Consider the following 17,306-nt stretch of genomic DNA (forward strand, 5'->3'; position numbering starts at 1 on the left):
GTGGACACGTTCCTTGTGTAAGTGTGCTGCTATTACTGCTAGGCATTTTGTGAATACTCTGGGAACTGAAGCGAGTCCAAACGGTAGTACTCTGTACTGGAAATGTTGATGACCCACCAGCAAGCACAGATACTTGCGATGAGGAGGGAATATTGGAATGTGGGTGTAAGCGTCTTGTAGATCCAGAGAACAAAGCCAATCTCCTGTTTGAAGAAGTGGAAGCATGGTGCCTAGAGATACCATCCTGAACTTTTCTTTCTTCACAAATTTGTTGAGATTTCGGAGGTCTAGGATGGGACGTAGGCCTCCGGTTTTCTTTGAAATGAAGAAATAACGGGAGTAGAATCCTCTGCCCTGCTGAGACCGGGGCACCGGCTCTACAGCTCTGGCCCTCAGAAGGGTGGATAATTCTGCTTGTAGATGAATTATGTGATTTTCGTTTAGCGAAAGAGGTTTTGGAGGAGTCTCTTGGAGTTGAGAGGAAATTGAGTTGGTAACAGAGATATTATTGAGAGTACCCATTGGACTGTTATCTGTAACCAATGGTTGTAGAAGGAGGAAACTCTGCCTCCTACTGGCAGAGTCTGTTTTGGATTGTGGAGATGGCTTTGGTCTCTGATGGTGGCCTCAAAAACCTGCAGCTGGTCCCGTCTGCGGTGGAGGTTGAAACCTAGCAGCTCTAGGTTGCCTGGGTTGAGATCTTTGCTGCGGATGAGAAGATCTGCCCCTGGATGCTGGAGGGTAGTAATGTCTCTGTCTGTAGAAAGGCTTTCAAGATTCCTTCCTTGAAGGACGGCGAGATGATGATGCAGCAGAGTCTTGCAGAACTGACGTCAGTTGGCGCAAGGTTTCCGTATGTTCTTTCAGTTGGGCCACAGCATCCTGTACCTTTGACCCAAAGAGGTTGTTACCTATGCATTTCAAATCAACCAGTTTTTCCTGTACCTCAGGCCTGAGGTCAGAAGCTTTTAACCATGCCCAGCGACGTGCACTTATACCTGAGGCCGCTACTCTTGAAGCTGTTTCAAAGTTGTCGTAAGTGGCTCGGACTTCGTGTTTTCTAGCTTCAAGTCCTTTGTGTATTATGGCCTGAGCTGCTTCTTGGTACTACTGAAGTAGGGAGTTGGAAAGTTCCTGCATCTGCTTCCAAAGATTCCTCTGGTATTGCGTCATATATAGCTGATATGATGCAATCCTTGAATTGAGCATAGCTCCCTGGTATACTTTCCTGCCGAAGGAGTCCAGGAATCTGTGGTCCTTTCCAGGAGGAGTGGAAGAATGAGGTCTTATTCTCTTGGATTTCTTCTGTGCTGACTCAACAACTGATTGATGTGGCAGTTGTGATTTTTGGTATCCAGGAACATTTTGGACCAGATAAGTGGTGTCCACTCTTTTGTTAATAGGTTGATGTTCCCAGAGTCTATGCTGTAAATCCAACAGTACTTCGTGGACAGGGATGGCTAGGACCTCTTTTGGAGGGTCCACGAACTGTAAAACTTCCAAAGTTTGCTGTCTCGTGTCCTCTTCAGATACCAAGTTAAATGGTATTGTGTCTGCCATGTCCTAACAAATTAGTAAAGGACATGTCCTCTGGTGGGGATTTCTTCCTACCTTCCGGAGAAGGGTCAGACACGAAGCTCTCGGAGGAAGTATCCGTATGCTTGTCTTCCCATGAATTATATGGGTCTTCTCTACAAGGAGAAGTGGGAGAAGACCTCTGAGGTGGAAAAAGTCCTAAGGTCCTGGCTGTGGATCATCAAACGGTGTCCGTCCAGGAACTTCTTCATTTGGTTTAGATGGAATAGATTTCGGTGGGAGAGCACCAACGACTGCGTCAAATCTATCCATCAGAAGTTGAAATAACACCAATTCTGGTTGTCCTGGGGCCCCAGGCACTGGCATCGGTATTGTCGGGACTGGTTCCGGCATTGGTCCGGGTACTGGCGACGGTAAAGTAGTCGGCAGATGCTTTGGTACCAGTGGAGTCAGCGGCTTCGGTGTTGGTACCGGCATCAGTGCAAGCGCATCGGTGCGGGCACTGGCATAGATGGTCCTGTAATGCTCGCAGTACCACTTGGCGGATAAATCCGCTCAATTCCTCTGTGATAGTTGGTGCAGGCAGAGCAGCTACACGTGGTGGCGGTGGATGTGTTATCGGTCCTTCCACAGGGCCCTGTAGAGGTTCGATGGCTGGTACATCGGGAGGAGGTGAACGCCTCAGCGTCGAAGGCCTCTGTATTTCCTGAAGGTGAGGCCATTTGGCGGTCAATTTATCTGGGGATAATAGAGCCTCCGGAATCGATAGATGGCGCCTGTTGATGCTTTGGTCGATGTTTCGCTGCTGACCTCGTCGATGCCACGGATAGGGTTGGTGATGAACGATCCCCCGAACCTTCCGGACGACCTTTTTTTAAGAATTAGACGTTTTGAAACTCCGGCCAGAGATAATTGAGTGGACGTCGATGGAGAAGGTAAAAGTTGTAGGTGGAAAAAAGTGTTCCATCTTTTCTTGTCGGGGCTTTCAACCCTTCGCAGTCATTTCGGCACAATTTGGGCAAGATGTTACATCGTGTGATTGGCCCAACGAAGTACACACTTGAGGTGTGGATCTGTAATGGACATGATCCGATTACAATTGGGGCATTTTTTGAATCCTGTGGCCATATTTCCCTTGACAGCCATCGATGAAAATAAGAAAAATATTTTTACTCAAAAGAGTCAGAATGAGACAAAAATTACTCACCGGCCGGTGGTAACACAGGAGACCCCAATATGGGGAGAGAAATAATTGCTTTTAAATCTGATTTTTTTTTTTTTTTTTTAGTCAGAATGTATGTGAGAAAACTCACACAGGCTCCTGCAAAAAGCAGCGCGGAAAAACGAAGACTGAAGGGAGACCCATGTGGCTGAGAATATAATGGCATGCTCAGTGGGCTGAGTGCCAGTCAAAAGTTTCTAGAAACTTTGACAGAATGTTTTCTGCAATAGGGCTCCATCAAGGACATCACCCATATGTGAGGACTAGCATCCTGCTTGTCCTGGGATAATAAAGGCATCTCTGCTAAGGGACCCGAAGCATGGACATCTCAGGGGTCACACAAGAAAAAGGGGGAGTGACTGGACCACCAGTATCACCCCAAGCCAGGCAAAATGGTCACCGGGCCTAAGGGGTCCCAGGCTTAATACTCAAAGGGAACCCCCCCCAGGACCCAGTAAGAGCTATGAGAGAGTTCTGTCTCACTTGGTCAGAAAAACTTTGATTTTCCTTTTATTTATTTATTTATTTATAAGTTGAATAAGATCTAGGCGTCATAGTAGACAATACATTGAAATCGTCGGCTCAGTGTGCTGCAGCAGTCAAAAAAGCAAATAGAATGTTAGGAATTATTAGGAAGGGAATGGTTAATAAAACGGAAAATGTCATAATGCCTCTATAATCGCTCCATGGTGAGACCACACCTTGAATACTGTGTACAATTCTGGTCGCCGTGTCTCAAAAAAGATATAGTTGCAATGGGGAAGGTACAGAGAAGGGCAACCAAAATGATAAAGGGGATGGAACAGCTCCCCTATGAGGAAAGGCTGAAGAGGTTAGGGCTTTTCAGCTTGGAGAAGAGACGGCTGAGGGGGGATATAATAGAGGTCTTTAAGATCATGAGAGGTCTTGAACGAGTAGATGTGACTCGGTTATTTACACTTTCGAATAATAGAAGGACTAGGGGGCATTCCATGAAGTTAGCAAGTAGCACATTCAAGACTAATCGGAGAAAATTATTTTTCACTCAATGCACAATAAAGCTCTGGAATTTGTTGCCAGAGGATGTGGTTAGTGCTGTTAGTGTAGCTGGGTTCAAAAAAGGTTTGAATAAGTTCTTGGAAGAGAAGTCCATTAACTGCTATTAATCAAGTTTACTGTGGGGCGGATTTAGGCGAGCAGGGCCCTGCGCACCGGTGCGCCTATTTTACATAGGCCTACCGGCGCGCGCAGAGCCCCGGGACTCGCGTAAGTCCCGGGGTTTTCTGAGGGGGGCGTGTCGGGGGCGGGCCCGGTCGGCGCGGCGTTTCGGGGGCGTGTCGGGAGCGGGTCTGGGGGCGTGGTTACGGCCCGGGGCAGTCCGGGGGTGTGGCCGCGCCCTCCGGACCTGCCCCCAGGTCGCGTCCCGGCGCGCTAGCGGCCCGCTGGCGCACGGGGATTTACGCCTCCCTCTGGGAGGCGTAAATCCCCCGACAAAGGTAAGGATGGGGTTTAGACAGGGCCGGGCGGGTGGGTTAGGTAGGGGAAGGTGAGGGGAGGGCAAAAGAAAGTTCCCTCCAAGGCCGCTCCGATTTCGGAGCGGCCTCGGAGGGAACGGAGGTAGGCTGCGCGGCTCGGCGCGCACCGGCTATACAGAATCCATAGCCTTGCGCGCGCCGATCCCGGATTTTAGCGGATACGCACGGCTCCGCGCGTATCTACTAAAATCCAGCGTACTTTTGCTTGCGCCTGATGCGCCAGCAAAAGTACGCCAAATCTCGCGGTTTGAAAATCTACCCCTTAGGGAATAGCCACTGCTAGTAATTGCATCATTAGCATGGGATCTTCTTGGTGTTTGGGTAATTGCCAGGTTCTTGTGGCCTGGTTTGGCCTCTGTTGGAAACAGGATGCTGGGCTTGATGGACCCTTGGTCTGACCCAGCAAGGCAATTTCTTATCTTCTTATGTTCTTAATACTTGCTTGATCCTGGAAAACCAGAGGCAGGAAGGGAAAAGAAATCCCCACAGAGAGAAAAACAGCTAAATAGAGGGAACCGCAGGTTCAACCACCTCATCTACTGGAGACAGAGAAATACTGAAGGGACGCAGGGCACTGTCCTGATATGGGATATCCTTTCAGTTTTTCTCGTCTCCATCTGTTGGACAGGAGGCTCAACCCACTGTCTGGACTGATCCAGGTACATACAGGGAAGGTGCTTTGGCCTAGGGCATAGAAATGTGTAAATCCGGCCCTGCTTCTGATGTCACCCATGTGTCAGGACTACCATCCTGCTTGTCCTCTGAGAATAAAACCTCCCTACTCTGACTTCTGCTGCTCTTCAGTTATTTTTACTTTTTTTTTTAATATATACTTGAGTTCAGCCGGTCCTGGCTGAGAATATGAAAATAAATTCCTGTCAGGAATCGCGAGGCTACTGCTGCGCGGAAAAAAGAAGACTGAAGGGGGACCCCTGCTGGCTGCAGGGTTAGTGCCATGCTGGGCATGCCCAGTAGGGGCCAGTCAAAGTTCTGGAAACTTTGACAGACGTTTTCCGTGATTGGGCTCCTTCCTGATGATGTCACCCATATGTGAGGACTACCATTCTGCTTGTCCTGTGAGAATGACCAGATCTCCAGCTATTGGGGGGGGCCCGAAAGCCTTCATCACGGAGCCTTTATCTGTCAACCACTTCAAAATTTTTTTTTTTACGTCCACACCTGAAAGAGGCTACCGGACTAAAGGTGCTCAATTGAAGAAGGGACCCATGGGTGTCAGCTCAGAGGTACAAGTGATAAACTTTCACTTTTTTACTACAAGCAATATCAGATAGGAAAATGCATGTCCATCATCTGCTGGAGACAGAATACTGGCAGGCAGATGTCAGGGCAGAGCTATATATCCATGATGACAGCTTTTACTCTGTCTCCATCTGCTGGTAGAGGTGCATAACCCACTTGTGGGGATTGGTTTGCCTGAGTGCAGAATAATAATCCACTTGTCAGGGCTGGACTGGTATAGCAGGACAAGATGGAAACATCCATTTATTGTAATTTAAAGATGTGAAAACCAACTCTTCCCCACTATACATAATTGTTACAATTGTATAAGCTCAAACTAGGCATACTGTCCAATATAATTATTAATATTTACAAGTAGGGGCCTAAGTACTTTAGCATTTTTTCTAAAGACAAGATATGAAAAACTGCTTTTGCAAGGGAATGAAAATGCCCAGGTGCAGGAAGAACTGCTATCATAGTTAATCTGGAACCAAAAGGAAAACTACTGTGGACTGGGACTGCTCCCTGTCTATACAGAAAAGGTGGCAAGGAGGGAGAAGAAACAAATATTAAAACAAAACAGCTCTAAAAGTGACAATAAAAAAAACCCCCAAACACAGCAAAAAAGAAAAGTTTGAGAAATAGAACAAAAATTAAAAGAAAAAAAAAAAAGAGCCAAAACATGACAAGGAGAAAGGGCTTTGTCCTGGCACCTACAAACGTTAGATGCCCAGGTTTTCTTAATATTTTCCATTTGTGTTCTTTAGTACATCAGACCTTTAATTAGGCATGGAAATTACATAAGCAAAAATGTGCAGTAGAAAAGACAAAACATATTTCAAGGACCTGCAAAGGTGGTGAAATAAACCAGGGGTAGCATATCTTTCCAGGTCACGATCTGATTTGAGACTTTATGAAGAGTCAGAAATTAGGTTAACTAATTCTCACCAGCTTGCGAATGCGATCCAGTACTAAATCTACAATTTCTTTGCCAATTGTGTAATGACCTCTGGCATAATTATTAGCTGCATCTTCTTTTCCAGTGATTAGTTGCTCAGGATGAAATAGCTGCCGATAGGTACCTGTACGTACTTCATCTAGACAGACACAAAATTATTTTGTCATGTTTTGCATCCAATTCAGTTGATACATGTTGGCCGTTTCTATGCAACCAACATTTTTCTTCAGCAATGGCAGCATACGGCATACAGAACAGACTACAGATAGCTTTTCTATCAAAAGCTAGAATACCTTTCTATTAATACATTGACTAATCTCTCCTACGATTATTCTGAAGACAACACAACACACATAATTTAGATTCTTATGTACATACCAACCACAGTTGGTTCCAGATCCACAAACACAGCCCTGGGAACATGCTTGCCAGCCCCAGTTTCACTGAAGAAAGTGTTGAAGGAATCGTCACCACCTCCAATGGTTTTGTCACTGGGCATCTGACCATCAGGCTGGATGCCATGTTCAAGACAGTACAGCTCCCAGCAGGCATTGCCAATTTGAACACCAGCCTGGCCAACATGAATAGAGATACACTCACGCTGCAAAAAAATGTACATTTCAGTGATTTCGCAATGGCGAGAACAATACTATATATATAGTATTATATATATATATTTATTTTTTTTTAAACACAATTAACTGGACACTGAAAATCCTTTACAATAGTCCCAATTATTCTGAGCACCACCAACCTGATGGAAAAAAAAACAAAACCCCGAATATCCAACTGCACCTCGGTATGTTGCCTGTATACATTATATCCACCTATGAACTCCAGAAGGAAACTCTTTGGCACAATGCAAGTATTAAAAGTACTAGCAGTATGACAGACTGAGATTGTACCCAGCATACACTGTTTTAAGAGTGAATTTAATTCCGGCCATGGTACGGGCAAAACAAATAAGCAGATCTGAAAATATTCCAAACTTACAAATCAATGACAATAAAAATATTTTATTTAATCTGATTTAATATTCCGCTTATTTCATTACACATAATGGCAGAACATACTCCACACGCTTCTGCATTCACTTAAAAAATGAAAAAATCATGAGTCAACTTTCAGATTACTCACGAAACATTCTCGTGGCCATTGATTTGTAGATTAGCTTCTTCCTAAAGAAGTCACCCTATTTTGAGATATCATCCTAACCATCCACCCCCTACAGCTTTCCGACGGCAGAAACTCTAATCCGGAAAATTAGCGACAAACGATAGCAGAACGTAAACATTGCGCACCACCCGTCAACATTCCAACCACCTGCTCAGGACAGTAAGTCCGACTCACCCTCTCGTCGGCCAATCACCGCAACGGTTTACTTCGACACTACTAAGGCAGTCCCTGCCTCCTCCCGCCCCTCTTTTAAATCATTAGTAACCAGCGGTCCCCCTGTCCGCCATGCTTAATCACACGGTGGGATGGAAGCGTTAGTTTTTCTCTCTTCGGCTCACTGTTAAAGCCGTCTAGAAACAACCCCCTTCTCGTTCTCACCATCTTCGCTTATTTTCGAGGTTATAACACAAAGCTCAGCGCCGCGATTCTTTGAGATGTTCCTCTTCAACGACTACAGATCTTCGAGACGTGCGACGAGTCTTCTCCAACTGACAGCTCGCGCGTCGCAGGATTCGCTTTTTTATACAGCCGCTTCGCCTCCACGCGCTCCCATCAGGGACAATATTTTCCTGACTACGATTAGCCTAGAACGCTGTCAATCACGAAGCTCTACGTTTTGATTGGTCCTCTGGATTCCCAGAGATGAGCACAGTCGTGGCTCGCAGCTCCTTTGCCAGCCCTCCGCTTCACCCACCGCTCGTTGTCGCCTTTACATTGGCTGTTGCCATGGAGCTACTGGTGAATCGGCACTTCTAATTGGCTTTACTTTTAGCGCGGGAGGAGCGTGGGGCGGGAAAAGGCTGTCGGTTGGTCTCGCGCTTAGGGTAACCGTTTGTTTGATGACAGAGAAAGTCGAAATAATTTTTACCGTTGCTTCAAGCGTTATAATAAAGAAGTCAGCAAATCTACATTATACGTTATTTACAAATTGTGGCTAAAATATATAGAAAAGTGTATTTTATTTATACATATGAATAAACTGAATTGTAAACAGTGCTATGTTATTGGTCTCGCAGCTCTTCCTGCGATTAATTTTCCGCTCCGAAAAAGTCCTCATTATTTTAAGGTAATAATTTACCGCAGAGTCTTGCTGCTGTAATTACAGTGGTTAATAATTATCCATCCATTTGGAAAGAATGAAAGCAGTTTGTTTTCTGCCTTCAGGCACAGGTTACAATTTAGCATTAAAATCTCATATCCTGTAAATTTATGTTCTTAATAACAAACTGCCATTTTTATTTATTTGCAAAACATAAAAATGTGACAAGAAGAAAATGTACAAACCGTTAGGCTAACATTTTTCCTCGTGTAAATTCCCTCATTTGTTAAAAACGTTAATTTTTTGTCGTTTTCCTTTCTAAACCGTCCAGTAAATGTATTTTAATGGGAATTAGTTATTCCTCACAAATATTCAATTATTTTCACAATATATTTGGCATTGGCCTTCCCTACGCAGATTTGAAAATATCCTGATGCTGTTGGCAGTCAAGATCATAAAACCCACACAAAATATGCTTTTTGAGAAATCGGTGGAAAACATTTTTATTAAGAGTGTTCTCTATATTTGTAAGGGGAAAAAATTCACCTTAATAAGGAAACGGAAATTCTGGCATTACTAGTTATAAACAATACAGAACCTCACTTGTATGTTTATCATTTTCCTTGTACTTTATTTGAATGATCATGAATAAATCGAAGCGAGCCAAAGGGTAAAAACGGAGGGGACAGGCTCTCTTTACCACGATGACCAAATCCTTTTTTTTTGGGAGGGGGGGGGGGTGTTAAAATAAAAATAGATTTCAATATTTTTTTAATGAATGAACGCAGCATTTAAAAAAAAAAAAAAGTGGGGATTGCGTTAGGCCCCCCTCTCCCCCTTCAGGAAAAAGGGACAAACGTTTAAGCCAACTCATTTGTTTTAATTTCTAAACCTATCTGCAAAATATCAACCAGGCGAGCCCGGCAAAGCATGGCAGCGCGCGAGGACAAGATGGAACAGGCAGAAGAAAGAAACGGGGCACGAGGAGGGCGGAGGGGGAGCCAGGGTGGAAGTGCGGCTTGGCCGAGCACATCCCAGGGCATGTCCGGACAGAGCCGGGCGACGGGCGGGTCACTACGGACCCCCGAGGAGTCCCTTGTTCTCCCTTGCCCTGTAACTTAACTGGTTAGGGTAGAGGCCACTGAGATCAGACAGCCCCCGAGTTTGGAGTATTGAGAGCGGGGAGGAGGCTGACCTGGAGCCCAGGGCAGTGACTGAGCAAACCTGACTTTCCAGCCTATAATTTAAAAACTGAAAAGTCACAAAATAAAATATTTAATTTAAAATATGTTAGTCTTCTTATTCCTATTCCTCATTCTCCTTTCCTTCTCTGTCATTTTGTCTGTCAGTAACGTCTTTAGACAGAAATACTGGTGGGGGGGGGGGGGCCACAGAGAGTGAATTACTTAGGTATGGTGAGGGATAATTTAAAGCTTCATTTTTGTATATCACATCTAGGGTTTCTAACTGGCTTCAGATTTTCAGGACAGGTTCATCCTGTCCTGAAAATCCTTATTGTAGTCCTTAAAAAAAACAAAACACAAACTCAAGTCCCTGCATGCAGCGGTGTAAAACCAGAACTGGATCAACCTGTCCTGAAAATCCGGAGCCAGTAGGTAACCCTAATCACACCTACCCCTACCTCTACCCCACAGCACAGCAACCCTGCCCCGTAGGTGACACTGTCTGCACGGGTGTGCTCACTTTCACCCTCACTGCCATATCTGCATACAGTAGCAGAATACACCACAAGTGTCTATTTCATTCAGGGTTTGGGGAGGGGGGGCAGGTCCTTCACCAAAAATGTGATCTCTGCAGGTCACCTCCAGCCCAACCCTCAGTTGCACAGTCCCATCTGATCTACTCCCTTAAAGCACATGGGGCTTGCGAGCCAGCACAAGAAGAAGTGGTATTTGGAACACTTGTACATAGAATTAGGTATTAGGCCTATACTTGGTGTGACATTTCTATGCCATTGCCATGCAAGTAATTTTGAAACACAAGGCAAGCTTGTCAGTGTGAAGGTCCTGTATGCTATAAAGACAGGGCCCTTGGTCAGGATAGTCTCTGGGCTAGATGGCTCACTGGGCGGTTAGTGAGAGAAGGATCCACCTCTAAGGCGTGGTTGGCCAGGTAGCCCCATGTATTGACTCAGGCCTCATTTGAAGATATGGCTGCACAGAGCCAGTAGTGCAGGAATTTGTTTCTGTCACCACTGCAGTGACAGCAGGAACAGTATGGCATCTCCCTGTTCTGGCACCCCAGGTGGCTGCCCATCTTACCTGACTCTTCTGATAGCCCTACTCCCTACCACATAGGTTCCTTCTCCAGATGTTACATCAGAGACATTGGTCACCTCCAAGGAAGGGATCTATGTGACCTCAAACGCTATCCAATAAAAGCTATCACAGCTTGAAAATAATACAGTTTACCCCAAAAGCCACACAGCTATTAGATCACTGTATTACTACCTTTGAATGATTTTTTTTACTAACAGCATTGGTCCAGATCTCTTTTTTGCTGCTTTTGCCTGTCTTTTCCTAATGACTATCCCAGGGTCTGCTTTCCATTTTTTTATTTCTTTTCTCTCCTCCTGTTTAAATTACTTCATTCCTACTTTTGACTCTGATGTTGATCTTTTCCTTGCATCTGTTTTCTCCATTTCTATCTTTTCTGCCTCAGTCTCCCTTCCATCACCATCTCTTCACTATGTCCAATGATCCCTGGATCTTACCCCTCCTTTTTTTCATTATCTTTCACTCTCCGGTTTTCCTTGTCCCAGAATTTCATTTCATCTTCCCAACTCCACCCACCCTTTTCAGCCCTGTGTCTTCCCCAGGGGTTTTCAAGATATTCCTAATGAATATGCATGAAATAGATTTGCATCTATACTGCTTCAATTTATGCAAATCTATTTCATGTATATTCATTAGGGATATCCTGAAACCCTCACTGGACAGGTATCCATGAAAATTGGAGATTGCCCACCCCTGACTCCCCCTTGGTGGGTTACTCTCCCTTCTCCATCAGCCACCCCATCTCTGGCTGTTTCACCACTCCCTGTCATTCCTACATTGACTCTTTCTTCCTCAGCCACTCCTTTTTACTCTCAACCATTTCATTTCAGTCACCCTCTCATGTTCTCCCATCCCTTCCTCTCTGACTCCCTCACCCTCACATTCTGACCATCTCACTCCCAGTCATTTTCTATCACATTCTCAATCCCAATTATCACTTCTCATATTCTCTCATTGTCCATCATGCCCAATTTAACTCTCAACCCTAATCATCCCCTCTCATGCTATTCCCCATCAGACTCTGTCTGATCTTCTCTGACCCTCAGTAATCCCCTTGCATGCTCTCCTCTTCCCCCAATACTTTCTCTGACTGTATCTCATACACTCAAACCCCATCACCCTTCTGTCTCTCAAACCCTCACTCCCATCATCATCTCTGGATTTCACACCCTCCCAGTCACCAACTTTTTCTGTCGCTCACCCCCTCAGTCCTTCACCACACCTTTGGTTCTCTATCTTCTCCCACCATCACCATATCTGGCATTGCTTTACAACACACATACAGTACAGACCCACCATCACTACCTCTATCTCTCTCTTACCTTCACTCCCTTCATCATCTTTGGCTTTCTCTCACACACCTTCCCTCTATATTCTCTGTCCATCTCTCCCCTCCCCTTGGTTCTCATGCACCTCTCTTTCTGAAACTAAGTATGTGATTTTGATGGAATTGAATAGAGAGACCGATGATTAAAACATGGAGCTTCAATTTTCAGGAGTAAATTATTAGCCTGTACAGCAATTTTTAATGCTCCTTAAATGTTTGCTCCTTTGCTATGAATGTCTCAATCTATCAATATTAAATTTTGATTATTTGGTGGATACTGCATTAAGTTGGTGTGCGTGTGTGTGTGTGTATAAATCACATGATATATATATATATATACACTGTATATATATATATATAGTGTATATATATATATACATACACACAGAGTATATATATATATATATACATACAGTATATATACAGTATATATATACAGTATATACAATGCAGTATATACATACAGTATACACAGTATATATACAGTGTGTGTGTATATATATACATACAGTATATATACAGTTTGTGTGTGTATATATATATATATATATATATATATATATATATATATATATATATATCATGTGATTTGAGTTTACCATCTGTTTGGGAGTTTTTTCAATTGGCATAATACATAGAATAATTTATACCACTTGGGAGTCTCCAGTGAGACCTCAGACATAGAGAGAGAGCAGTTGCATAGGGGCAGGGGGAGGAATTTTGACCTTATTTAATGACCATACTTCCTCTTTCCTGTTATGCATATCGAAATCTGAGATCCGCGAATAAGGCACTCCTGACTGTGCCATCTTAAAACAGCACAACTTACACAGGTCAGGGAGCGAGCACTGTCTTTGGTGGGACCCAACTTGTGGAATTCAATGTCTCTTGAGATAAGATTGCAGAGGAATTTTAAACTATTTAAAGGATTTTAAAAAACATGGCTGATTAAACAGGCATTTTACAAAGAGAACGGAGAAAGTAAATAAAGACAAGCATCATAACCTCAGCACTTAGTTTTACTATGAGTTTAAGTTATTATTTTTGATCCCACCTCTCATTGATAATTCTGTAAAGTTAAACTATGACACAGGTTTCAAAAGGACAAATCAAACTAACTTATCATTTAATTGTATATTTGAACACACTTCGTTACCGAATCATATCGGCACTTTTATAATATTTTTCCCTGGTTTGAATACTTTTTGTTACTTTATGTGCCTTCCTGTAAACCGTTGTGATGGTAAATAACAATGGTATATAAAATATTTTAAATAAATAAATAAATAAATAAATAAATAAATAAATATAGATCTGTCAGCAAAGCATGAAATACCACATAGCTCTCTCAGCTGGCCTCTAGCACCAGCAGCCTGTATGGAACAGACTGAACCCAAGGCCTATATATATCAGCTGTTACTCCTACGTTTCTGGAGGGTGACAGAATTTCCTGCCCCCACCCCCTGTGGTGGGGGCAGGAACCAGGAACCAGGTGGGGGCAGGAACCAGGAACCAGGCCCGGATTTAAGATTTTGGCACCCATAGACAGAGTGTACGGGAACACCTCTCGAAGCTGTGCTGCCTGGCACATGGCTCTAAGGCGAGCAGACGCAGGCTCCGCTTTGGCCTGGATATTTGGCACCTTAGGCAGTTGTCTATGCTTAAATCCAGGCCTGGAATAAACCATTTAAATTATATTGTTTGATTTTTTTTGAAACTTTTTGTTTATTGGAATACAAATAACGGGAATTAAAAGAAGTAATTTGAAAGTGTTTGATTTTAATACATTTAACGAAGATTGAGATGCAAAGTGGATATACAGACACTTCCTCCCATCTGCCCCACTTTATCCCTTCAGCGGTTTCTCTATCTCTGTTTATTCTCCTGCTTCTCCCTTGCCTGTTCCTCTCTATCTTCAACAGTTCCTATAACTCTGTTTATTTAGGACAGAGTAAAATGTGTATATATTTATTTAGTTGGTTGTTGTTGCTGGAGAAATAATAAGACCTCAAGGGGGTTAGAGTATAGCCCTGGGAGAACCCTGCTTGGATTTCAAAGTCTATTAATTTAGACAGGTCTCTATGGTAACTCATCCCAAGCGAAGCTAGCTGCATCTTCCAGAGAACAGCGCCTGAGCAGGGGGGCAGGTCTCCTTTACACAGCCCACACAATCACAGTCAGAGCAGGGGGAAGTCTCCTTTACATAGCTCACACAATCGCAAGTCTCCTTTACACACAGTACACACGATGACAGCATGAGCATGGGGCAGGTCTCCTTACACGGTACACATGAACACAGCCTGATCAGAGGGCAGGTCTCCTTTAAACAGTGCACATGATCACATTCAGGTCAATTTTAACAGCGTTGCTTGCGCAAAAATGTCCACATATTTGGGCTAAGCACGAGCAACACAATTTTAAAAAGCTGCAAAGTATGTGCATATGGGCTTTGCAGGGTGGGGCCAAGACTTATGCATGTAACTTCAAATTTTAAAGCCAAAAACCGCAGCAGGTGTACGCTAGATATCCATGTAACTTTACTGCTGCTCCTGATGAGGAGCAAGTCTTTAGATCTTGAGTTTTAGGGATTATAGAGCAGGGTGAGAAGTCCTGGTCAACTGGAGGGCATGTAGGATGAAGAACTACACAGGTCTGAAAGACCTCGCTATTAACTGGACAAACTGGTGGACTAGTTGCAAAACTTGGAATGTGCCTCATGCAAGCATGTTTTGAAATTTGTTGACATACGTGTGTATGTTATGATTTTGAGGTGTTTGGTGGATTCTTAGACGCTGCAGTGATGGCCACTCCCATGGGGAGGAGCCCCGCGGGGAACTGCAGTACCAGGCTAGACTCAGATGCACAAACACAGAGTTTTTATTGTACAGCTTGTAGAGTTCACCAGAGGTGGCAGTAGTGAGTAGATTCCTGCAGCAGCAGTCTAGGGTCCTCGGCTGAGGAGACCCATCCCACAATGGTGGTATAGGGAGCTCCGATGCAGATTTCCAATGAGGAGCTGTAGGTGAGACAGACTGGTAGATGTTAGATTACTCACACTCTTGTAGCTGTAATGGTAGAGTTCCCAGCAGGTAGAAGTAATGGTAGCAGGCACCAAGGTAGACAACTCAGGCCCTTGAGGAGCGAGTATCTGGATACTGGATAGGCACCTGGAAAGAAGCATAGGGCCCCCGAGGAGCGGGTACCCAAGTTAGTAGAACCCCGGAGGGTAGAGAGAGCTTCCAGCAGCAGCAAGAAGTGGCAGAGCAGCAGAGCAGCTTAGACCGGACAAATCCAATCCTTGCTAACTCAAAGTCAGTCAGCAAATGGGCAGGCTAAATACCTGGATGTTGTGACGTCACTCGAGGGGACGCCCCCGAGGTTCACGCCGTTGGAATAAAGACATGGGTAGCGCATGCGCGCATCCTAGGAGGCCCTCAGGTGATTCATAGCGGAAAGCCTTGCCATAGCCTTTCCGGGAATGCCGGGGAGTGTGGCAAGCAGACGTGGCAGTCGCCATTTTCCCGAGGCTGGTGGAGAAAGCGAATATTGAGGTGAGGCATGTGGGACGAAGCCGTCTGAGTCCGATGGACGCAACAGTGTAGAAGCCAACAAAGTCCTATGGACGACGCATGTGCACTAGCTGCGCTCGATTAACCTCTTAAAATTAGGAGCATACTTGTGCGCGGTTTGTGCATTTTAAAACAAATGCACGTAAGTGTGCACACAATTAAAAATTCCAGCCTATCCTTGCACACCAATGCGCACGTGTATGGGTGCACACACACTCGCTTTAAAAATCCACCTCATTGCGAGCAGGGGGCAGGTCTCCTTAACACAATATGCATGATCACTGCCCGAGTACAGGACAGATCTCCTTTACACAGTGCACACGGACACAGCCTGGGCAGGGAGCAGGTCTTCTTTACACAGCATAAGAACATAGGGAGTGCCAAGCTGGGTCAGACCAAGGTCCATAGAATCCAGCATCCTGACTCCCACAGTGCCCAATTCAGGTCACAAGTACACAACAGAACCCCAATAGTTGATCTATTTCTTGTATTTCATTCACAGGGATAAGTGCTGGCTTTCCCAAGTCTACCTGGCTAATAACTGTTTCTGGACTTTCCCTTCCAGGAACCTGTCCAACACTCTTTTGAACTCCACTACATTAGTTGCAACAGATTCCATAGCTTTATAGTGCACTGAGTGAAAAAATACTCCTACAATTTGTTTTAAATCTACCAGTTGCTAGTTTCATGAAGCATCTCGTAGTCCTAGTGTTTGAAAGGATAAAGAACTGTTCCTTATTTACTCGTTCCACTCTACTCGTGATTTTATAAATCTCAATCATATCCGCTCTCAGTCATCTCTTCTCCAAGCTAAAGAGCCCTTATCTGTTTTGCCTTTCTCCATAAGGGAGCGTTTCCATCCCCTTTATCATTTTTGTCACCCTGCGCTAGACCTTTTCCATGTCTGCTATGTCGTTTTTCAGGTGCGGTTGCATCACGGATCTATACAAAGGCATTATGATATTCTCAATTTTGTTCTGTGTTCTTTTCCAAATAATTCCTAACATTCTATTTGCCTTTCTTGACTGCTGCCACACACTAAGCCAAAGATAAGAACATAGGAACATAAGAAATTGCCATGCTGGGTCAAGCCCAGCATCCTGTTTCCAACAGAGGCCAAAACCAGGCCACAAAACCTGGCAATTACCCAAACACTAAGAAGAACCCATGCCACTGATGCAATTAATAGCAGTGGCTATTCCCTAAGAATAATTGATTAATAGCAGTTAATGGACTTCTCCTCCAAGAACTTATCCAAACCTTTTTTGAACCCAGCTACACTAACTGCACTAACCACATTCTCTGGCAACAAATTCCAGAGCTTTATTGTGCGTTGAGTGAAAAAGAATTTTCTCCGATTAGTCTTAAATGTGCTACTTGCTAACTTCATGGAATGCCCCCTAGTCTTTCTACTATCCGAAAGAGTAAA

The 17,306-nt window shown here is 44.3% G+C and overlaps 1 protein-coding gene across 1 annotated transcript in view; it reads right to left on the bottom strand.

Annotated features, from left to right (window-relative positions):
- TUBA3E (tubulin alpha 3e) overlaps positions 1 to 8,173 on the bottom strand; it is a 47,685-nt gene extending 39,512 nt beyond the window's left edge. The window contains exons 1-3 of the mRNA XM_029610741.1: positions 8,024 to 8,173; positions 6,848 to 7,070; positions 6,460 to 6,608 (exon numbers count right to left, since the gene is read on the bottom strand). Coding sequence (XP_029466601.1) covers positions 6,460 to 6,608; positions 6,848 to 7,070; positions 8,024 to 8,026 — 375 coding nt within the window. The 5' untranslated portion in view covers positions 8,027 to 8,173. The remainder of the gene's footprint in view (positions 1 to 6,459; positions 6,609 to 6,847; positions 7,071 to 8,023) is intronic.
- Positions 8,174 to 17,306: the final 9,133 nt, after the last annotated feature.

The sequence above is a fragment of the Rhinatrema bivittatum genome, chromosome 1, assembly GCF_901001135.1.
Source record: "Rhinatrema bivittatum chromosome 1, aRhiBiv1.1, whole genome shotgun sequence".
NCBI lineage: Eukaryota > Metazoa > Chordata > Amphibia > Gymnophiona > Rhinatrematidae > Rhinatrema > Rhinatrema bivittatum.